The sequence below is a fragment of the Dendrobates tinctorius genome, unplaced genomic scaffold (assembly GCF_039654945.1).
Source record: "Dendrobates tinctorius isolate UK_male_01 unplaced genomic scaffold, ASM3965494v1 ptg000011l, whole genome shotgun sequence".
In the NCBI taxonomy this organism is placed as follows: domain Eukaryota; kingdom Metazoa; phylum Chordata; class Amphibia; order Anura; family Dendrobatidae; genus Dendrobates; species Dendrobates tinctorius.
The window spans coordinates 130,924,304-130,948,908 of record NW_027361679.1 but is presented as its reverse complement, the minus strand read 5'-3'; the positions used below and the strand labels follow the sequence as shown (position 1 = coordinate 130,948,908).

General features: G+C 42.9%; 1 protein-coding gene across 2 annotated transcripts in view; it reads right to left on the bottom strand.

Annotated features, from left to right (window-relative positions):
* The window catches only part of LOC141051090 (GPI ethanolamine phosphate transferase 2-like), a 211,424-nt gene that overhangs the window by 35,136 nt on the left and 151,683 nt on the right, over positions 1 to 24,605 (bottom strand). The window contains exons 7-10 of one of the 2 annotated variants that reach the window (XM_073547960.1): positions 24,235 to 24,452; positions 21,616 to 21,897; positions 19,008 to 19,456; positions 7,745 to 7,936 (exon numbers count right to left, since the gene is read on the bottom strand). In XM_073547960.1, the coding sequence (XP_073404061.1) occupies positions 7,745 to 7,936; positions 19,008 to 19,456; positions 21,616 to 21,897; positions 24,235 to 24,452 (1,141 nt within the window). The remainder of the gene's footprint in view (positions 1 to 7,744; positions 7,937 to 19,007; positions 19,457 to 21,615; positions 21,898 to 24,234; positions 24,453 to 24,605) is intronic. The other variant, XM_073547970.1, reaches the window with a different exon arrangement.

Sequence of the window (24,605 nt, the reverse complement as noted above, 5' to 3'; positions counted from 1 at the left end):
TGTGTAAAATTGCCAAAACATAACAAAACGATATAAATGAGGTATCACTGTAATCATACTAACCCGAAGAATAAAGCTGTCTTACCAATTTTACTACACGCGGAACGGTATTAAAAAAAAAAAAAAAACAATTCCTGAATTGCTGGTTTTTGTTCATTTTGTCTCCCAAAAATTGGAACAGAAAGTGCCATGTTCTTGAAAATGGGACTAATAAAAATGACAGCTCGTCCCTCAAAAAGCAAGCCCTCACATGACTTGGCCAAAATATGAAAAAAATTATAGCTCTCAAAATATGGTGACGCAAAAACTAGTTTTCGAAACAAAAAGCGTCTTTTAGTGTGTGACAGCAGTTTAATATAAAAACCGGATATAAATCTGGTATTACTGTAATCGCACTGACTCGAAGAATAAAGTTGCCTAATCACTTATACCGCATGAAGAACGGCATAAAAAAATAAATAAAACCAATTCTTCACATGCTGTTAATTTTTTCATTCTGCCTCCCAAAGATCACAGTAAGGCTCGGCGCACTCGGTTTCCGTGTAAATCTCTGAAACACGTGATTCAGACAGAACCCCGGTGGAAAATTCCCTATAATGAGGCAGATGGAGGCACTGTGGACACCTATGATCGCGGGGGTGTCCGTCTTTTTAGGATTGCATTAAAGTGCCGTCGGACGTAGTTTTGTGCACTTTTGAAAAGAAGGAAACCGCGGAACAGAGGCCAGAAGGAGTCAAGAGTAATTCCGCTGCCTCATTATAGTGAATGAAGCCATCAGGGGTTTCAGGGTTTCATCTGAATCACGCCACTCAGAGATTTAGATGGAAACCCCAAAGTAAGTGGTCAGCGCAGAGTGCCGAATAACTGATCCCAAACGTTATGTAAAATGTTCCCAATAAAAGCTTCCAATGGGCACAAACGCGGCGTATTTTCACAAGTAGCTCAGTCAGATCAGGGTAGCTTTTGAGAAACTGCTGAACCACTAAGTTGAGCACGAGGGCCAGGCATGAAACATTTGTGAGCTTGCCAAACATCAGAGTCGCCACCAGGTTACGGTCATTTTCACACACGACCATGCCTTGTTGTAGGTTCAGGGGCGAGTGCCACAGATCACTCTGGTCTGTTAAACCTTTCAACAACTCTGCCATGGTGTGTGGTTTGTCACCTAAGCAGATTAGCTCAGCAGAGTCTTGCTTCTAGGCTGAGGCAGTGCTTCCAGCTTGCGACTGATGTTGCTGTTTCCGGAGATGGTGGATGCGGAGGTGGTGCAGGAACTGCTGTAGAAGGTGGGGGCACCCCTGATTGAACCAGGGCCCGCAATCCTCCGTGTCTGTAGTACGTGTTCCATCCCAGGGTCTAATTGTGTCCCGGCTTACAATGTTCACTCAGATTGCTGTCAGGGAATTGTAGTGTCCCTGGCCACAAGCACTTGTCCAGGTGTCCGTGGTTAAGTGGACCTTCCCAGTCACAGCGTTGGTCAGGGCATGGCTGATGTTACAGACCCTTGCTTGTGTACGGCGGGGACAGCACATCGGGAGAAATAGTGGCGGCTGGGTATCAAGTACTGAAAGTGCCATGGGGTTGAGGAAAGCTTCTGTCACCACAAGACTAAACACCAACATTTCAGGGGCAAGCAGTTTGTAAATGTCGCCATTTAGTATAGTGCCCTGTGGGTGGCTGTGTATTTACGCTTGTGTTCCAAGGACTGGGATAAGGACAAATGAACGCTGCTCTGGAACAAGGATGTGGTTACTGACGGTGGTTGCAAGTGTGCAACAACAGGTGCAGGGTGGAAGGCATCTTTGCCTGTGTCATGGACAGGGGATCGGTTTGGATGTAGAAAAGGGAAAAAGGCAGTGGTGTCACCTGCAGATACTGTTTCTGTACCCTGGCACTTGACCCAACTAGTCGGGTGCTTTGCTGTTATATGCCTGAGCATGGTGGTGGTGGCCATGCTGGTTTTTGTGCTGCCCATGTTGATGCTGGAATGGCAGATGTTGCACATGGCTTATTTTTGGTTAACCGAGCTGTCTTTAAAAATGGGCTAGACTCCGGAACACCTAACCCTTGGCTTGGCAACTTCAACAGTGTTGGTGCTCCGAGGAACAGTTGCCCGCCGTGTGTCTCTGGTCACCCCACTGCCTCTTCCTGTCTGTAGTGGTGCTGCGGATCCCTCCCTCTCTGCGCTGTCACCTTCCCATGTTGAGTCAGTGACTACACTGTCCAACACCTCGTCTTCCACTTCCCCACCCTGGCCTTCTTCCGGACTTGCTGACGTCACCAAACAACAAGACAAAACAATGGTACACTGGGGACACAATTACAACGGTGGGCCCTGCAATAGGGAGCGGGGAAAGGGACACCTCCTGCACTCTCCTGAGGCTGTGTCCTGGACTATCCTGACGTCCCTATATGGCTTCTTTCAAACCGTCGCTGACCAGGATACCTCAGCCCTCACTTGCCCTCCACCTATCCCTCACTAGGGAATTGGCTAGTTCAGACACTGGTCCCACCGCTGCACTAATACAACACCAAGAAAAATAACAGACAGGGAAAAACAAACAACACTTAGCTTTCTCTGCCGTCATACACCGGACAGCAGAGTAAGGCACCCGAACACCGCTTTCAGCTGTATGGCCAATGCACCAGATAAGCTGCTAACACCACTGCTCCAGATAACTCCTCTCTTTACAACGGTTGGTTTCCAAAGGACCTGTATTAACAACAGCTAGCTGGTGTACAGGTGATCTTATATAGGAAGGTGGGAGTGGTCACCAGCAGACTAACTAAACATGTAGTAACACCAGCGGCAAAAACTGATATTAACTCCCGATGGCCTGAAAGGAAAAAAGTTTATATCAGAGCAGCCCAAACTAACACAGATCCAAAAATGGATCGTGACAGTACCCCCCTTACAATGAGGGGCCTCTGGGCCCTCAATACCGCACCGGAAAACCACCTACAGTGAGGACGCCTAGATCCACCAGAGTTCACCTCAGCAACCACCTAACTCTCAGGTTTATGGCAAACGTGGACTGATGGAGGTGGCAAGTATGCTCCGGAGGCACCACAAATCTCCAGAGCGCCGACCTGAGGAATGAGTTGTGTATGGGAATTAATGGGGGTAACTCCAGCTGGTAAGTCCCCAGGCCGAGAATGGCTGACACCCGATACGGCCCGATCACCCAAGAACTTCAGACCCCTGCAGCACACTTCCACCAGATGTATTTGGTGTACACCCATACATACTCGTTCACACACAGGTCCCGACCTGAACGTTTATTTCCACACACCCGTTTGCCACAAGACGGTGAACTCTTCTAGGAACTGACAACAGAGGCATCCCCCTGTTTCACTACATTCACACTCCCACCATACTCAGAGGGAACCACCACCCTCCTCCGACCCCTCCTCGTACGTGGACTCCACCTCTCAGGGTTGGCTAATGGTGAGGGTTGACTTACCCCTACTCCCTGGCAGCACCTCTGCTGCCCTCACTGGAGAAGAAGGGGATGGCTGTAGAATGACGGCAGAGACAGTAGTCCCCAGGCAGCAGCCCTCACATGACTGACCCCAGCAGACTACTTCCCTTGACCGCCAATCTATTACCGGGTTATGTCTTTCTAACCAGGTGAGGCCTAAAACAATAGGTGATGGCATTCCCCCCAAGACGTAACATGACAGGGACTCTTCATGATGAGTCCCTATACGCAGATGTATATTTTCCACGACTTGGGTCAACCTCCCCTGGCTCAGTGGGACAGAGTCAATAGCCTGGACGCTTAGGGGTTTGGCCAGCGTCCTACACCTCAGGCCATGGGTCAGGACAAAGTAAGCGTCCACCAGATTGACTCCCGCTCCACTGTCCACAAACACCGGTATGTCCTCAGGTACCCCGCCAACCAACACTTCTGCAGACATAGTACACTGAGAGGGCAAAATGGAGAAAATATACACTCCCTGGTCGCCTCCTTCCACACGACCAGGGGGATGTGGCTTCTTGGGTGGCACAGAAGTTTTGGCACGAGCCGGGCAGACCCTGAAAAACTGGCCAGTCTGCCCACAGCAAAAACATGCCCCCAAACCACAACGAACCGCAGGCAACACCGTTGGGGAACCGACTCCTCCCACCTGCCTGGGCTCATCTGACTGCACCAATGAGTCCTCCTCCTTAGCAAGGACTACAGGGGGCATATTCGCCAAAGCCGCAAAAAACTCATCCACCGACCGTAGAGATGGTGAATCGGCCGGCAGTGAGAAGGCCCAGGATTGGGGATCACCTTTAAGGAGGGATATGATGAATCACACCTGCTGTTCCTCACTCCCTAATGAACGAGGGTGGAGCCTGAAATGTAGCTTGCAGGCCTCCTGAAAAACCAAAAAATTATCTCTCCCTCCAGAAAACCTGTCTGGGAGAGATAACTTGGGTTCTGGTTGAGCCTGCACCTGCGCTGAGGCCCTGAACCCCACCAACTGCTGCAGTTGCTGCTCCACCACACCACACAACACACCACGCTCCTCAGTGAGGGTCTGCAGCAATTGGACAAAAGTCAGCATTTGGGCCATGGCTCACCAGAAAAAAATGGAGGGTTGGTAATAATGTCACGATATGACTGGCCTTGCGTGATGCAACCCGACGATCGGTCGGTCACCAAACAAGACAAAACAAGGGGACACTGGGGACACAATTACAACGGTGGGCCCTGCAATAGGGAACGGGGAAAGGGACACCTCCTGCACTCTCCTGAGGCTGTGTCCTGGACTATCCTGACGTCCTTATATGGCTTCTTTCAAACCGTCGCCGACCAGGATACCTCGGGGCTCACTTGCCCTCCACCTATCCCTCACTAGGGGATTGGCTATTGTGGACACTGGTCCCACCGCTGCACTAATACAACACCAAGGAAAATAACAGACAGGGAAAAACAAACAACACTTAGCTTTCTCTGCCGTAATGCAAAGGACAGCAGAGTAAGGCACCCGAACACCGCTTTCAGCTGTATGGCCACTGCACCAGATAATCTGCTAACACCACTGCTCCAGATAACTTCTCTATTTAGAATGGTTGGTTTCCAAAGACCTGTATTACCAACAGCTAGCTGGTGTACCAGGTGACCTTATATAGGAAGGTGGGAGTGGTCACCTGCAGACTAACTAAACATGCAGTAACACCAGCAGCCACTGGGGGCGATAACTGATATTAACCCCTGATAGCCTGAAAGGAAAAAAGTTTATAGCAGAGCAGCCCAAACTGACAGATTCAAAAATGGATCGTGACCGTATCATCATCCACCTCTTACGACAGTATCTGCATTTTCCCACCATTGCCTTCATGTTAACGTGGCTGCTCAAATATTTGATATCGCTACATGCGATCTCCTCATGTCCTGCTTAAAACGGGAAGGATGAGAGGCCAGAATCTATAAATGGTAATGTGAACAGTTCTTCAGAGTGTCCAAGTGTGGGATCACTTGTCTCCGGACACTCGGCATGGTTGGAGGAAGGAGGATCAGGATGAGGATTATGTGGCCCAGATTCATGGCTACTGAGACTGGACAGAGTGGAAGACGGTGGTGCTGGCAAAGTGACTGGAAGTATTATCTGCTATCCATCCAACAACCTTTTCTCATTGGACTGGCATCAAGAGTGGTGTTCCACGCCCCTCTGCAAAGTGTAACAGGAAGCTAGAGCTACATGATGTGTGTGTTTTTTGTGCTCCCGCGACAGGCACAGTTTCATCTTGTCCACAGCCACGGTCTCTGTGCCCACCATCAGCATCACGTCCACTTTCCCAGTCCATACAATGCGCCTTGCCCATTTTAATTACATATGATACATCCCTGATGAGAAAATGTTGCATTATTACAATGGCAGGAAAATTTGCCTACTTTAGATGGACTTTTTGGACTGCAGTATCAACATAGCAATGTTATTTCTAAGCAAGCAATTTTTTTTTTGAGGCATAACTGGAGCACGATAAATGCCACATAAAATGAAACTGTTGAAAGCAATTGTAGTACTAGTATTGCAGGAAAATGTGCACACCTCAGATAGACTGGTTACACTGTAGGAGCAATATATCAATGCTATTGAGATCCAACCAAGCCTGGCTGTATGCTTTGGACGCACAACTGCAGCAGTAAAAATGGTGTATAAGGTTTCCCTGCTCAGAACAATATGCAGAATTAAGAGCACAAAGAATAATATTAGACCTGAGAAGGGGTTTTGGTATGAGTTGCAAACTGCAGCAAAAAGGACATGCAATTCATCCTATCCGGTCCTAGAAAATCCCTTCACGACAATCTCTCCTTAAGTGCTGCTAACAACAGAATTAATATGTATTATAATTAGGCCTAAGAAGGGTTGTTGTACTTGAAAGAAATATAAATGTGGTTGAATCCCTGCCTACATGCAGCTACAATTCTGTCCCTCCCTTAAGCAGCACCTCTCCCTACATTGCCTGTGTCCGGGGTACAGTGTCCCAAGCATAGCTTCACGGGTCTTATATAGACCTGATGACGCTATGTGGCCAGCCAATCACAGTAATGCCACAACTAAGATGGTTATGGCATTACAGTGACTGGAAGGCAATTCCCACATGTTCATTGGCTGCCTAAAAAGCGCTAAATATGCAGGGTAGGGACTTGAGCTCCCGCTTCAACATTAAAAAAATACTTGCTGAGTAACGAGCATCTTGAGCACGCTGATGCTCGAGCGAGTAACGAGTAGTGACAAGCACGCTCTCTCATCACGATTGCTTTTCTCTGTACCCGTTCAAGTTCAGCTATGTCCTTTTTATACAGCGGAGACCAAAATTGCACACAGTATTTTAAGCATGACTGCATCAGTGACAAAACTATTTTCTTGTCATGAGCATCTATGCATCCTTTAATACATCCCATTATTTTATTTGCTTTGCCTCTAGTTGCATGACACTGGTCACTATAGTGCAGTTTGCAGTTCACCCATACACCCAAGTCTTTCTCAATGACAGTTTTACCCACTGTTTTACAATTTAGTACACAATTATACATTTTACTGTATTTTTCAGACTATAAAACACATTGGACCATAAGATGTACCCCAAGTTTTCAGAAGGAAGTTAGGGGAAAAAAATAATGTGTCAAATGGGGGTCTGTCTTACAGTCCAAATTCAGCTTACCAGGGGAAAATCGGCAGCGCTGGTGGAGCGTGGTCACAAGGGGTGTTCTGTGGTTCGGCGATATGACTCCCGTCCCAGACTGGTGCGGCAGGTTCGGGGGTGCTAAAGGTGTGGGGGCTCCGACGACATTTTTTGAAAGTCGAGACCCCCCCCAACATCCATTGCTGTGATGGGGTGGCCTCCGGGAAATCCCATCCTAGGTTGGTGCGGCGGTGCTCTGTGGTGCGCTGGCATTTTGTGAAAGCCTGGAGGCCCCGCACATCCATTGCTGCGATGAGGTAGACTCCGGGAAAATGGCTGCTGGGGGCGGCGCACGCTCAGATTGAGATCTTGGCAACGAACGGCCATTTTCCCGGAGGCCACCGCATCTCCCCGTGATCATCGCCCTGCAGAGTCGGACCGCAACAGAATCGCCCGACTCCTGCTGCCGCCACACCACTTGTAAGTATATTCCAACTATAAGACGCACCCCCATTTCCCCCCAAAATTTGACGGGTAAAAAGTGCGTCTTAAAGTCTGAGAAATACGGTATATCTTCAGTGTAGGGTTTTAAAGTAAAAAATATATGCACCATATACTTACTTTGTGATGTCTTTAGGATTTTGCTGCCAAGGATACAAAACATGGCCTATGGCAGCTCTGTAACAATAAATCCCCAGCAATCCAAATACCAGCGCTACTTTAGAAACTAATGAGCATTTTCCTTGAATCAAAATGAAGATCATCACTAAGCAGATTCCTACCAAAAATGACAGTTCAGCCTTGTGTTCAGAGCTGCAAATATAGAGAAAAAAGGAATCAGAAAAGAAACTGGCATGTCAACTAGAACTATCTAGAATTGGCATCGGAGAGCGCAATGATCATTCAGACCTTTAACCAATTCCCACCGTGGCCAATTTTCACTTCTGCGCAAACATTTTATCTTCATCTTTTTCCAAAAGCACAAAGTTTTTAATTTTTCCACTGACAGACGTATGTGGGCTTGTTTTTCGTGGAAGGGGGGTGGGCTTTGCTTCTATGGTGTTCTTGCTATCAGGCCATTTTTACCACACCAGATTTTCCAGGTCAGTCCAGTTACGAAATACCAAACTTGTATAGTTTGTTTCTTTTTTAATTGTAAAGAAAACATAACTCTTATTTTTCACCAATTGATCTATTTCCGATTTTCAGCGTGAAAGCTGTAATTTTTATGGATACAATCATGAAATGCATTACATATAATAGAATATATAAATAAATTTTATTTTTGAACTCAGAAAAGTGTAACGTTTAATTTAAAATTTCTGTTTGTGTTTTTTACCACTTTATTTAGACCCTTTACAGGACTTGAATGCATGACCGTATAATTGCTTGTGCTGTATAGTGGAACGCTTCAGTATTGCAATAAACAAAGAAAATGCCATTTTCTTATTAAGCCTATCCACAGGCTGGAGGTCTAAGATGACAGCGAAAGAACGTCTTCAACAGTTCCCCAGCTACCATGACAACCCATAAGCACCCCGTGATTGTGATGTTGGGGGGTCGGCAGGAAGCAATGCACACACAGCTGCAATCATGAGATTAAGGCTGTGTGCACACGCTGCGGATTAGGTGCGGATTCATCCGCGCGGATTTTGTAAAATCCGCAGGTGAAACCGCAGGTCAAAAGACCTGCAGTTTTACCTGCGGATTGCTCTGCGGTTTTGCCCTGCGGTTTTTCATCTCCTCAAATGGAGGAGATGGCAAACCGAAGGAGAATCCGCAGAAAGAATTGACATGTCAATTCTTTCTGCGGATTGAAAACCGCAGATAATCCGCGCGGAAAATTCCGCACCGTCTGCACTGCGGTTTTTGATTCCCATAGGGAATCATGCTACTGTACACCGCAGCAGAAACTGCTGCGGGTCCGCAGCGGCCAAAACCGCTGCGGAACCGCAGCAAAATCCGCAGCGTCTGCACACAGCCTTAAAGAGGACCTTGCACGAGGTCAAGTCAGACAGTTATTCCCGCTGCTCCCCTCCAATGTATACCATTGTTTTGTTTATAACCCCTTCGCCCCGAAGCCTGTTTTCACCTTCCTGCCCAGGCCAATTTTTACAATTCTGACTACTGTCACTATAAGAGGTCATAACTCTGGAACGCTTCAATGGATTCCACTGATTCTGATAGTGTTTTCTTGTGACATATTGTACTTCATGATAGAGGAAATATTTGTTTGACATGATTTGCGTTTATTTGTGGGAAAAAAAATGAAATTTGTTGGAAATTTAGAAAATTTTGCAATTTTCAAACTTTTAATTTTTATGCCTTAAATCAGTCATATTGCACAAAATAGTTAAAAAATAACATTTCCCACATGTCTACATCAGTACAATTTTTTAAACAATTTTTTTGTTAGTTATAAGGGTTAAAAGCTGACCAGCGATTTCTAATTTTTACAACAAAATTTGCAAAATCAATTTTTTTTTAGGGACTACTTCACATTTAAAGTGACTTTGAGGGGCCTATATCACAGAAAATACCCCAAAAGTGACAACATTCTAAAAACTGCACCCCTCAAGGTACTAAAAACCACATTCAAGAAGTTTATTAACCCTTCAGGTGCTTCACAGGAATTTTTGGAATGTGGAAGGAAAAAATAAACATTTACTTTTCGCTAACAAAAATTTTCCATTAGACACCTAATTTTTTTTTAAAATTTCACAACGGTAACAGGAGAAAATGGACCATACAGTTTGTTGTGCAATTTCTCTTGAGCATGCCAATACCCCATATGTTGAGGAAAAGCTACTGTTTGGGCACACGGCAGGGCCTCGGAAGGTAAGGAGCACCATTTGACTTTTTGAATGTAAAACTTGCTGGAATAATTAGTGGATGCCATGTCGCGTTTCAAGAGCCCCTGATGGGCCTAAACAGTAGAACCCCCCCCCCCCCAAGTTACACCATTTTGGATACCAGACCCCTTAGGGAACTTATCTAGGTGTGTATTGAGCACCTTGAAGCCACAGGTGCGTCCCAGAAGTTTATAACGTTAAGCGGTGAAAATAAAAAATAAAAAAATTAAAAAAAAAAAATCACATTTTCCGCAAAAATCTTTTTTTTTAGCTCCAAATTTTGTATTTTCACAAGGGTAACAGGAGAAAATGGACCCCAAAATTTGTTGTGCAATTTCTCCTGAGTTCACCGATAGCCCATTTGTCATTGAAAACTACTTTTAAGGCACAGTGCAAGGGCTCAGAATGGAAGAAACGCCATATTACAGTGCAGATTTTGCAGCACTTGTTTGAGGGTGCCATGTTACATTGGCAGAGCCCCTGAGGGGTCAGAACAGCAGAACCCCCCATATGTGACCCCATTTTACAAACTAAACCACTCAATGAATTCATGTAGGGGTGTAGCTATTATATTGACACAACCAGTGTGTCACAGACTTTTATACCATTGAGCAGTGAAGCTAAAATAATTTACATTTTTACCACCAAGATTGTGTGCTAGCCCCAAGTTTTACATTTTCATACTGAGAAGTGGGTAAAAATGGAATCAAAATTTGTCCCACAATTTCTATTGAACGTGGCAATGCCCCATATGTGGCTGTACAGTACTAGTTAGCCATACGGAAAGACTCGGGAGGGACGGAGCGCTATTTGCCTCCTGGACCGCAGATTTTCCTAGAATAGTTTGCAGATTCCATATAAAAAGCCCCTAAATGCTAGAAAAGCAGAATCACCCTTCAAGAATTTTGTTTAACTAAAGGAAGAAGACCTGTGAAGACTCAAACTTCAAGGTTAGATTTCAAAAAGGCAGATTTTAAGGGATTCAGAAAGAGAATTGGAGGGATCCAATGGCTGGATATCGTTAAGGACAACAATGTCCAGGATGGATGGGAAATTTTGAAAAATGAGATTCTCAAAGCACAATTGTTAACAATTCCGAAAAGAGGGAAGAATAGGAAGCATTTAAGGAAATCAGGATGGATGAACACAGAACTTAAACATGTGCTAAAAAGGAAGAAAGAAATGTTTATCAAATGGAAAGAGGGAGGCAGATCTAAAGAAGACTATAATGCTGTTTGCAGAACCTGTAGGGGATGCATCAGATTATCTAAAGCTGACAATGAATTAAGGCTTGCAAAAAAAGGATTTTGGGGATATGTCAAAAGTAAAAGAAAAGTCAAAGATGCTATAGGATTTTTACTAGATAAAAATGATGAAATGGTAAGAAAGGATGTTGAGAAGGCCGAACTTTTAAATTCCTATTTTGCATGCTTTCTCTCAGAAAGGAAATGTAACATCAACTGATCTTCACTGTTCTTTTAAAGGAATAGAAGAATCCAGGCTATGTATAAACAGAAAGATAGTGAGGGAATACTTAGCTACCATAAATAAATTCAAGTCTCCAGGTCCAGATGAATTACACCCCAGAGTACTGAAGGAGATAGAAGAAATGTTTGAACCACTCTCCATAATCTTTGAAAATTCTTGGAGATCAGAAGTACCAGAAAACTGGAGAAGAGCAAATATTGTTCCTATCTTTAAAAAGGGGAAGAAGGTGGACTGTTGTGAGTTCATTCTCTGGTTCACCAGTTGTAAGTTCCCCTTCTGGACTACATCTGGCTGTGACGGGAGGTGGTGCGGCTGGTTTGATCGGTGGAGATGTGCCACCTGAGAATGAGGATGACGATTGGATCTCAGGAATCTCAGATTGGATTTAAGACAGCCGACTCCCTATTCAGTTGCTGGTGATTCCTTCTGGCTTGTCAGCTCTTGGTTTTCAGCTCAGTTCCAGTCATCTAAAGCTAAGTTTTTCTGCTAATGTTCACACTTGATTTTGTTGGTCTATTCAGTTTTTTGTGTGGTCTGCCAGCCCCGGCTGGGGGCTGAGCTGAATTTCCACTCTTATTTATCAGTATTTTGTCAATTGGCTTTTTGTCCCTTACTAGTTCGGTCTCTTTTTGCTCTGTCTCAGAATATTTCAGAGTGCTGATATAGTGGGAGAAGTCTAGTGACTCCAGGGTTAATTTTGCTATCAGAAGTGTTGGACATTATTTTTGAAGGGTTTTTTGCAGGTTGCAGATAGTGTTTTCCCTTTCCTTTCCTGTCTAGCTAGTTTGGGCCCCATCATTTGCTCAGCCTATTTTCCTGCCTGTGTTTGTGCCTTCATCTTGTTTCACCATCAATACATGTGTGGGGGCTATCTATTCCTTTGGGGTCTGCTCTGGGGCAGTTAGTTTTCCCTTTTCTTGCTTTAGGCTTATGTAGTCCTCCGGCCGTGACGAGGCGTCTAGGTTCATCGTAGGCACGCTCCACGGCTACTGCTAGTTGTGTGGTAAGATCAGGGATCTGCAATCTGCATAGTTACCAACCACTCTGGTTTTCTGTGGCTTAGCTTGTTTTGCTTTTTTCTCCTCGGTGACCCATTCATAACAGTGGACCCAGGGAACTATAGGCCAGTGAGTCTGACTTCTATATCAGGAAAGATCTTTGAACAAATTATTAAACAACATGTATGCACATACCTGGATAAGAATGAAGTGATTAAACAGAGTTAGCATGGGTTTGTAACTAATAAGTCATGTCAGACTAACTTAATTTCCTTCTATGACAGAATCACTGACTGGGTGGATCAGGGAAATGCTGTAAAGTATATCTTGACTTCAGCAAATCATTTGACAAACTATCTCACACAATCCTTATTGAAAAAATGACCAAGTATGGAATGGACAAGGCAACTGTTAGGTGGATTCATAACTGGCTTAGTGATCGGACCCAAAGAGTGGTCATAAATGGCTACACATCCAGTTATAAGAATGTCACAAGTGGGGTACCACAGGGTTCTGTTCTGGGCCCTGTATTGTTCAACATATTTATCAATGATTTAGATGAAGGAAATGAGGGTACACGGATTGAAATTGCTGATGACACAAAGTTAGGAGGGATAGCTAATACTAGAGAATAGAGAGAGGATGCAAAAAGATATAAATAAATTGGAGCCATGGGCAGCAACTAACAAAATGTTTTTTTTAAAAGGGAAAAATGCAAATTACTACATCTGGGCAATAAAAATGAAAAAAGTATATACAGAATGGGAGGAATACGACTAAACAACACATGTGAAAAAGACGGGCATACTAAGAGATCATAAACTAAACATGAGTCAACAATGTGATGCAGCAGCAAAAAAGGCAAACACAATTCTTGGATGTATTAACAGAAGCATACAGTTTACATCACGTGAAGTCATTATCCCCCTCTACTCCTCTTCGGTCAGACTTCCTCTGGAATACTGTGTCCAGTTTTGGGCACCACATTTTAAAAAAGACATCAACAAACTGGAGCAAGTTCAGGGAAGAGCAACCAGAATGGTGACCGGTCTGCAAACCATGTCCTACGAGGAACTGTTACAGGATTTGGGTGTCATGATCTCAGTGCGGGTTTGACTCGCACACGTGGGGTAAATGTCTGGAACCAGTGCTGATGACTGGCATTTCTGGGGTTAAAGGTTGTGATCCCGGTGCAGGCTTACCTGTGCACCTGGGGCTATGATTATGGTCTCTCCCTGGTTCTGGGAGAGGCTTCTTATAGCCTCAGGACGCTCCCATCCCTGTCAGTTATACTCTTGCCCTTGGCATAGTGTGGTGACCCCTGAGTGTGTTTTTTTGCTGTGTTCTGGTTGCTTGATAATCTGTGTATGACTCGGTCTATTCTCTGGATATTGCTTTGGATTCTGCTTGGTATCTTCTATGTCTGTTTGGTTTTGACTGCTGCTTGGCCCTTACTATCCGCTCTGTCTCATCCTTGGTACGTTACGGCTATCTCTGTGTATGAACCCCATTTTGCCTGACTCTGAGTAATTCTGTATAGTGTCTTTCCATCTCACTAAGCAGGATGCTAAGCCCCTCCCCCTTGCAGTCACATGACCATAGGTCCCGTGTCTGCTTGCTAAACTTCAGCATCCACAGGTCCTGTGCATCGATACTTTCTGGCTGTACCTGACCTCGGTACCCCTTCAGTGCGGGTGAGTCCCTGCTCAGCGGAGGCTGCACGCCGGCGCTGACAGGATCCTGACACTCAGGACACGTGCACTGACTCAGTGAGCAAGTACAGTGCGGTGTTCCTGACATTGGGAATGTTTAGTTTGCAAAAAAAGAAAAATGAGAGGAGACATAATAGCTGTCTACAAATATCTCAAGGGCTGTCATTTGTAGAATTATCATCTTTATTCTCATTTGCACGAGGAAAGACTAGAAGCAATGGGATGAAACTGAATGGGAGGAGACACAGATTAGATATTAGAAAAAGCTTTTTGACAGTGAGGGTGGTCAATGAGTGGAACAGGCTGACTTGGTGATTTCTCCTTCAATGGAAGTCTTCAAACAGAGGCTGGACAGACATCCGTCTGGGATGATTCAGTGAATCCTGCTTTGAGCAGGGGGTTGGACCAGAAGGTCAATTCCAACTATTCCATTCTATGATTCTGTGATAAGTGATCCCATTTTGTAAATTATAACCCTTTGGAGCGGAGAATTTGCTGAATTTCTTTTGAGGGGTGAGGAGCCATTTCACTTTTCCAGAGCCTTTGTGCTACCAGTAATGCGAAATCTCCTATATTTCCATTAACAGATGACAGACCTGAGTAAGGGCTTGCTTTTTTGTGGAATGAGTTGAAGATTTTTTGGGAACATTTTACATAGTATTTCTAATCACATTTATCCGTCTGGCCTCTGTTCAGTGGTGTCCGTTTCAGAAATACACAAAACTGTGTCCGACGGCACTTTAATGCAATCCTAAAAAGAAGAACACCACCGCATCACAGGTCCTATGGCACCCACAATGACTCCATCTGCCTCATTATAGGGGATCTTTTGCCAGGGATTCTGTCTGAATCACGTATTTCAGAGATTTACACAGAAACCCCGGTGTAAGTGTTCATTGTAGAGCGACGGATAAATGTGCACCAATCCTGTCATCTTTGGGTGGCAAAATGAAAAAATTCAACAGCATGTGAAGAATAGGCCTTTTTTTTATTTTTTATGCCGTTTTATTGCGAAAACTAGCTTTAGCATCACAAGATTTTGAGAGCTACAATTTTTCCATATATCGGCCAACAGCCATGCTATGGGCTTGTTTTTTGCGGGACGAGTTGACTTTTTTATTGGTACCATTTTTGGGTACATGACATTTTTTGATCGCTTTCTATTCTGAATTTTGGGAGATTGAACAAAAACCAGCAATTCAGGAATTGTTTTTTGTTTTTCCTATATTTATACCGTTCTGCGTGTGGTAAAATTGGTAAGCCAGCTTTATTCTTCGGGTCAGTTCCCTGAAGGACCCCGCGGTTATCTTGCAAGTGCGCACTGCATTGTCCTGATGGAAGCGCGCAGGGAGCCCCTCCATGTGCGAAGCCCATCTATATCGCTGTTATTACTGACAGTGGCATCAGTGGGGCTAAATGCCTGCGATTGGTGCCAATACCGATTGTGTGTGTTGCTGCGGGGTGTCAGCTGCCACATACAGCCGACACTCGCACCCATTGCTACGGCGCTCAAAGTGAGGCTGCGCGATCGGTGCTCCGTACTAGTACTGCTGTTTGCGGGAACTCAGTTCCCGCAGAGCAGTACTAATATGGCGTATGTCGGGAAGGGGTTAAACATGCCATACAGTTGCACAGATTTTGGCTTTTTAATTAAGTGCTGATTTTTACGGTCTTAACGAACATTATTGCTCACAAGGTAATAATGAAGACCAGCCTAAAGACAACCCTCAAAGAATTCTGTGAGCCATGTACTTAACAAAAGCCATAAAAATTAGCATTAAATTTAAATCTCTAAAACCATACGGCAAATTAAAAATAAATAAAAACACAATACTCAGGGGGGCAATTGGAATAAAATAAGAGAAAAACTTTAATTGTTGCAGTCAGTGACTGACAGCAGCATTTAAAGGGTTAAATAGCAATGATTTAATTTAGTTTTGGTCACTTCTTTGGCATGCAGATACTAGCTTGACAATATGGATGATATCTGTTGAGTATGGCTGCTCCACACATCCCCAAACAAAAGATGTACTATTACGTCCTATGTTGGGTATGGTTTAAAATAATATGCTAAAACAACTCAGAGAATGGATGCATACTAGTTAATTTATCACTATTGCAATACGTTTCAAAACTCTGGTTAGTAATCAAATGAGTGATCAGATGACCCACCTTAGCCAGTGATTGGCATCTCTAGTGTGTGGATGATGGGACCATAAACTGAAGACTACGAAGGATTATGTAAGCCCCAGAATGGCATCTGTTGTGGACGACTAACGGTAAATAAATATTTCATTATTTTATACTCTTCAGAGCCATTTTTAGAGATCAGTTTTAATTAATTGGAAAAAGCTTTAAATGTGTACATACACTTTTTTGTTTTTTAATATGAGACACATAGTCTGAAATGCTTAGCCAAGTGTAAAGGAAATGATAAATTATTTTCAAAATATTTTAAAAATATGAATTTAAAATTATGATGTGCATTTGAATTAAGCCACTGTGACCTTACCTTTGGAGGTCAGCTAAGGTGGAAGGAAATGTCTTAGTAGGTTTGTAGATCTGCTATGCTCCTTCCACTTTTGGATGATGGATTGAACAGTGCTACGTGGGATGTTCAGAGCTTGGGATTTTTATTTATTTATTTCATAACCTGACCCGTCTTTACTTTTCTCCCCAACTTTATCCCTAACCTGTCTAGTGGTTCCTTGGTTGTCATGATGCCATTTTATCCCTAATGTTCACAAACAAACCTCTGAGACCTTCATAAAACAGCTGTCAATATACTGAGAATGTGACTCCTAGAGGCAATTGGTCACTCAGGATTTCATTTAGGGTTATCAGACCACAGGAAACATGGTCACAATTTTCAAATTTATATTTTTACAAATATTAGACATAATTAAAAAAAAAAAAAAAAAAACATGCATCATTTCCTTTACACTTCACAAATACTTGCTACTTTGAGTTGCTTTAACATATAAAATACTAATAAAACATATTTAAGTTTGTGGGTGTAAGGAGGTGGCGGGAAACTTTGTGTGCCTTCTCTCTCCTGGACGCTCTGTTTGTACGGTTACATGCGGCACCTCATTGTGATTGATGTGATAAGTAATGTAATGTTTTTACATTGTGATGTCATGTACTGTTATAGGATTATGGATAGAACAGGATCTTATATAGTATAGGACCATAGTGGGGTAGAATAGAGGGGGGGCACATTAGAGATAGAGAAAAACATAAGAATAGAGCAGGAGATAGGCAGCAGAGGGGTTAACTAAATGGGAGGAACAGCACAGAGCAGGGAAGTATAGTTAGGATACTTCCTGATTACAGTCAGAAGCCTTGGCAGCCTGCCCAAGGGCAGGGTGCATGCAGTGCAGGAGACACTAACAGGCTGTGGAGATAAAGCTGCGGACAGCAGTAAAGCGCCCCAGGCTGGAGAGTAGTGCAGACAGGCACCAGCTTCCACAGGAAGGATCCGGGGTTTATGACCGGGGCGGGAGTCGTTAGGATGGCACTTCCGGCATCTTTCCCGATATGAACTGGACAAGGGGCTGACAGGCAGCTGGCGACGCAGGAAGTACGGATGGGACACGAATTGTCCACAGAGACAACTGGGATTGCCGGAAGAACAGAAAGAGAGGATAAAGAAAGAATGGAGTCTACCCGGAAGGCAGGTAAAGTGCTGGATATGCGGCTCTGTGACAATTGTGCTGCCAAAGTTATGAATGCCCATGTTATCAGTAAAGCTGAACTGTTTGAAAAGGACTGTGACTCTGCAGTGTTTTATGGAACCTGGAAACACGAAGCTGCAATGACAGAGACCAAAAGGACTCCAGCAACTGAAGTGAGTACTCTGCTGCACACATCGTACACACAACAGAAAGGACTTTGTATTTCATCTGTATGGCACCAGGGTGTGGGAATGCTACAGCTAGTTGCCACGACTACCACCCTGGCCGCCTTACATAGGTGTAAAATTAAAATATATATTTCGTACTACTTACTAGTAGAGAAAATTCTAATTTACAAAAATCACCTCACTATTATCAACAACAATTAGCTTATAATTCCAATTAAAGGGAATCTGTCGCCTATTTTTTCGACTATCAGCTGCCGGCATCGCCATCAGGGGCTTATCTACAGTATTCTGTAATGTTGTAGATAAGCCCCCGATGTAACCTGAAAGAAAAGAAAAACGAGTTATATTTTACTTACCCAGAGGAGGTCCGGGTCCGGTGTTGGTCCGATGGGTGTCGCGATCCGGTCCGGCACCTCCCATCTTCTAACGATGACGTCCTCTTCTTTGCTTCCCGTCGCGGCTCCTGCGCAGGTGCACTGCTCTTCCCTGTTGAGGGCAGAGCAGAGTCCTGCAGTGCGCAGGCGCCCGACCTCTCTCACCTTTCCCAGCGCCTGCGCACCCATCGGACCAAAACCTGGGTGAGTATAATATAACTCGTTTTTCTTCTCTTTCAGGTTACATCGGGGGCTTATCTACAGCATTACAGAATGCTGTAGATAAGCCCCCAATGGCGGTGCCGGCAGCTGACAGTCGAAAAATAGGTGACAGATTCCCTTTAATATGTTGATTGCTGCAAATATAGAGGCCTAATAATCCATCAATCGACCATAAAGTTTTTATTCATTTGTAGCAGTGTAATTATCTCATGTACAGAGCAAACTTAGGAAACCCATTTGGGAAACAAGTAACAATCCATTGTGCATTGCATTAACTATGTCCCACAAACCAATAATCAATACACAATAATGAGCTACGCCTACAATGTACATTAAAGAAGCTAGAAAGAACACACGCATATTGTATAGTTACCTTGTCAACCAGTGGCCAAAATCAGATCGGTGTATCCACTGAATTCCAGTCTGATTCAAGGGACGTAACAAACGACAACATATGAGGATAACACCCGGACTTGTCAATGCAATCCATTTTTCATTGTCTTTAATAAAACGTTCTAAAATTGTTAACCGGACTTCTCCTAACTCCTTTTTGTGTGCATCATATATTTCATTTAGGTAAACATCTTCTTGTGGCTCATGGTCTAAGTCTATAGTGCTCATTTTATTTCTTTTTCTTACAAGAAAGTATTTTCTACACATTTCTTGAGATAAAGCCAGACACAAGGTGTTGACAAGGAAATACCAGGTTTGATGTTCCTCCTCTATAAAACTACTTGCCCCCATACTTAAAACATGTCCAAGTGTCCCCACCAACAGAAGAAGGTCTAGTTCTGACCATGTCGACATATTGGAGTTTGTTTTCTGAAAAACATATAATTATCACAAATAATAAAGAAAGAACGGTTGTAAGATTCTACAGAGACCATTCACAAACAAAAAAATTTATTAAAATCAATTGTACTCCAACCCCTGGCAAAAATTATGTAATCACCGGCCTTGAAGGATGTTCATTCAGTTGTTTAATTTTGCTGAAAAAAAGCAGATCACAGACAAGGCACAAAACTAAAAAGTCATTTCAAATGGCAACTTTCTGGCTTTAAAAAACACTAAAAGAAATCAAGAACAAAAAATGTGGAAGTCAGTAATGGTTACTTTTTTACACCAAGCATAGGGGAAAAATTATGGAGTCACTCAATTCTGAGGAAAAAAATATGGAATCACCCTGTAAATTTTAATTCCCAAAACTAACACCTGCATCAAATTAGATCTGCTCGTTATTCTTCATCTAAAAAGGAGTGATCACACCTTGGAGAGCTGTTGCACCAAGTGGACTGACATGAATCATGGCTCCAACACGAGAGATGTCAATTGAAACAAAGGAGAGGATTATCAAACTCTTAAAATAGGGTAATTCATCATGCAATGTTGGTTGTTCACAGTCAGCTGTGTCTAAAATCTGGCCAAATACAAACATGGGAACGTTGTTAAAGGCAAACATACTGGTAGACAAAGGAAGACATCAAAGCGTCAAGACCGGTAACTTAAAGCAATAAGTCTCCAAAACAGGAAATGCACAACAAAACAAATGAGGAGCAAATGGGAGGAAACTGGAGTCAATGTCTGTGACCAAACTGTAAGAAACCGTCTAAAGGAAATGGGATTTACATACAGAAAAGCTAAACAAAATCCATCATTAACACCTAAACAGAAAAAAACAAGGTTACAATAGACTAAGGAAAAGCAATCGTGGACTGTGGATGACTGGATGAAAGTCATATTCAGTGATGAATTGCGAATCTGCATTGGGCAAGGTGATGATGCTGGAACTTTTGTTTGGTGCCGTTCCAATGAGATTTATAAAGATGACTGCATGAAGAGAACATGCAAATTTCCACAGTCATTGATGATATGGGGCTGCATGTCAGGTAAAGGACTGGGGAGATGGCTGTCATTACATCTTCAATAAATGCACAAGTTTATATTGATATTTTGGACACTTTTCTTATCCCATCAATTGAAAGGATGTTTGGGGATGATGAAATCATTTTTCAAGATGATAATGCATCCTGCCATAAAGCAAAAACTTTGAAAACATTCCTTGTAAAAATACACACAAGGTCAATGTTATGGCCTGCAAATAGTCCGGATCTCAATCCAATTGAAAATCTTTGGTGGAAGTTGAAGAAAATGGTCCATGACAAGGCTCCGACCTGCAAAGCTGACCTAGCAACAGCAATCAGAGAAAGTTGGAGCCAGATTGATGAAGAGTACTGTTTGACACTCATTAAGTCCATGCCTTGGAGACTGCGAGCTGTTATAAAAGCCAGAGGGGGTGCAACAAAATACTAGTGATGTGTTGGAGTGTTTTTTTGTTTGCTATTCATGATTCTATAATTTTTTTCCTCAGAATTCAGTGACTCCATAATTTTTCCCCTATGCTTGGTTTAAAAAAGTAACCATTACTGACTACCACATTTTTTGTTCTTGATTTCTTTTAGTGTTTCTTAAAGCCAGAAAGTTGCCATTTGAAGTTACTTTAGTTTTGTGCCATGTCTGTGATCTGCTTTTCTTTTTTTTTTGCTATTTTGCTTCTGGCAAATGAGGAGGATAACCACATTCTATATATAAACTGACAACAATAGTGTAGTACTGGCAGCTGCTAGCAGAAAAAAAAAATTAATTAAAAGGGCATTTCCATTTTGAAAAATGATGGCATATAAATTGGATATGCCATCACTCTATCTTTGGTGGGACACAAACTTTGGAAACACCACCAATCCTCTGTATCTCATTCACGATTTTTCACACACAGCTGAGTTCCAGCCATCCTAGGTGCAGAGACTTCCCTCTCAAATAAATGATGGCAGCTGATGATCCCTCCACAGCCAGAGTGCAGTTCACTATTTAGCTGGGGGAATATATGAGTAAACCACAGTATATGTATTCCCACAGGTAAAACATCACAAGGCAACAGCACAATACCGTATATCGCATTTAGGCATTATAGTAACTTTACCTACCTCATTAGATGATTTATATTTTAAAATAATCTTTCCGAAAACCGACAGAAGAATACAAAGAAGAGCTGATATGAGAAACATAATGGTCATCGCCATCATCCATGATATGCTGCAGAAGAAGCACATGTTTTCACTTGATGTGCATACAATGACATGAAAGGCAGCAAGCACAAGACACATCATATAAAAGAAAAGGGAGAAGACTGGTGAGGCTAACGGCAAATCAACTTCAGCCATGGTGCTAAAAGCACTTGGAATGCTGAGTATAAGAAGAAAGAACATCTGCAAAACAAAATGAAAAGAAAATGTCATCCTAAATAAATACATGAGCTGCATAATAACGATAAAATAAAACAGTTCGATTACGGTAACAGAAATGACATGTTGTGGAATACTATACTTCTAGGTATTATGGTTAGGCTACATTCACACATCCATGTGACACGTCCATTCTTGTCACATTTTTTCCTTTTCAGACAGTACAATGACCTATTGAGTTTCACTGATCCATACGCACATCAGTTTTAAGAATGGATCCGTTTCTCCAGCCCGCGAAGCATCTGTTTTGCGGACCAGACTCAGCCATTGAAGTTTATTGTGTAGGGATGTTACTCATTTGGGTGCGTCGGAGGCAAAACAGTAAGCAAAATAGGAAACACTTCCATTTTTAACCCCTTAACCAATGATACGCATTTTAACGGCAGTGGATAAGGGGCCTTATTCCTCAGCGCCGCTTTTTAACGGCGTCGTGGAATTAAAGTATAAGTAGCAATTTCTACTGGTGTCAGCTGTATCTGACAGCTGACACCGTGCAGTATCAGCCCCGGCCGGTTTTGTGACTGATCGGGGCCAATTAATCCCTTATATACCGATGTTAATCGAGACAGGAGTATTTAAGTTGCTACAAGGGGGTCATATGACCCCCTTAGTAACCATCGGACCCTTGCGATGAGAATCGCAGGTCCCGATGGTTAACATGGTACCCTGAGGTCATGTAGCCTGTGAGATCCAGTAATAAGTATGAGTACAGTAGTGTATGAGTACAGTAGTGTATGAGACAAGGGATCAAAATAAAAATTGCACAGGTCCCACAGTGGGAGTAAGTAAAAAAGTGAAAAAATGTAAAATAAAATATGTAAAAAAAAAAGTCACAAAAATCCATTTCACTACTCAAAATGATGCGTTTGTGATAAAACAAAAAAGTACGATCAAAAAGTTGTATATAAAAAAAAATTATATCAATAAAAACGCCAAACCGTCCAGCAAAAAATAAGCCCTAATATGGCTCATTCGGCAAAACAATAAAAAATGTTACAGCTCTCAGAATATGATGACGACGACAACACCGGACCCATAGCATTTCCACACTTCTGCTGTCGCCGGGTTCCTGAGAAAGGGACCCCGTTCCACGCAACGCACTTTGCTCTGCCTCACCGTCGACACCAGGACCGCAACATCGCACCGATGGGATACGGCCACCTTCCACCCAGTGCTTGCAAAGTTGTGCGCCTTCTGCCACATCCGGCCTCCTGAGGAAGGGACCATGCCTCCTGTGAACCCACTCAACCGCCACTGGCCCACAGGTAAGATACCTTAAATTCGGACGATAAGAGGGAACCCCATTTATAAAAATCTTTTTTTTTTTTTTTTTCTATTTTCCACCTCAAAATTTGTGGCGTATCTTAAGGTCCAATGCATCTTATAGTCCGAAAAATAAGGTAGTCCGTTTCTCTTGCATGGCAACACTCATCCGGAAGTGTGAATGCAACCTTACTTTTTTTTCCACATAACTACAATAGTCACTATCAGTGGCATATTGCACTTCTGTTTTAGGTGTGTACTGGAAAATTGTCAGGTGTCATATTCTAGAAACAAATACATAAAAAGTCATGATCTTAGGAAAATACTAACTTATTCAACCCACATTCTGCACTAATATCTTTTGCTGTCTAAAGCTGTGTGCCGACGATAAGCTTTTATTGCGTTTTTTATGCTGCATATTTTTGCTGTGGTAGATTTTCTGTGCAGGATGGTAGGTTCAATAACAACAGACTATAAACTTGATGTGAAAAAGTATCTAAAGAAAGACACTATGAATCAGATTTTGGTTTATGCATTCTAAATATACAGCTTTTACTCTAAGCCACTGTGGCATTTCAGAGAACATGGTAGAAAGCACTGCCAAGGACAAGTTGACTAGTCGAACAGCCATATCCCTATCTGGTCACTGACTGACATGGGCATTGTATAGGAGCCATTGCATGACCTTTAAGTCTCCTTACGCCAGCTTGGCACTCTCCAAAAGGAGAACCGCCCCATTATCCACACTGTATAGGGAAGACGGCGATTTTTTTAGGCATTACGAATCAGCTGACACCTTCCTTTCAAAGAGCCCATTGACTTTCTCAAATATAATCGCAAGGTTAAAGAGCATGGTCATTTTCTGAATAAAAGGTCATGATATATTCCCTTGTAGATGTGAATTGTGACTATACCCCTGTCCAGCAAGGTTGAGGCTGTCAATACTTGTAATGCCCCACAGTTACGTACATGCAGTAAATAGGAAACAGTCATTAGAAACAATACATTAGACATTTTTAACAGATGAGATCGTTGTACCTCTAGAGTTATAATGCCGCCAACTGTCATTGAGTAGATGTCATACTCTGCAACTTGTTTGCTTAAGGACATGCTGAGCTTCTGTAGTGCCTCTAAATACTGTTTGATTAATTTTCTGCCAAGGTTAGTAAGAACTTCTGAAGCATTCCCTTCAAGGTATAACTTGATCCAATTTGCATGCAACTTTTCTGCTTTCTTAAATTGTTCTACACCATCGTCTGAAAAATCAATAACATTTAGTAAAAAAAAAATGTAGAAGCTAGATCATTCATGAGAAGTCAATATTATGGCAAAATTACAGTTAATAATATCACAATTGTGTGATAACTGAGGTGTTCACACCAACTAAGAATGAAAAAATTGAGGGATAC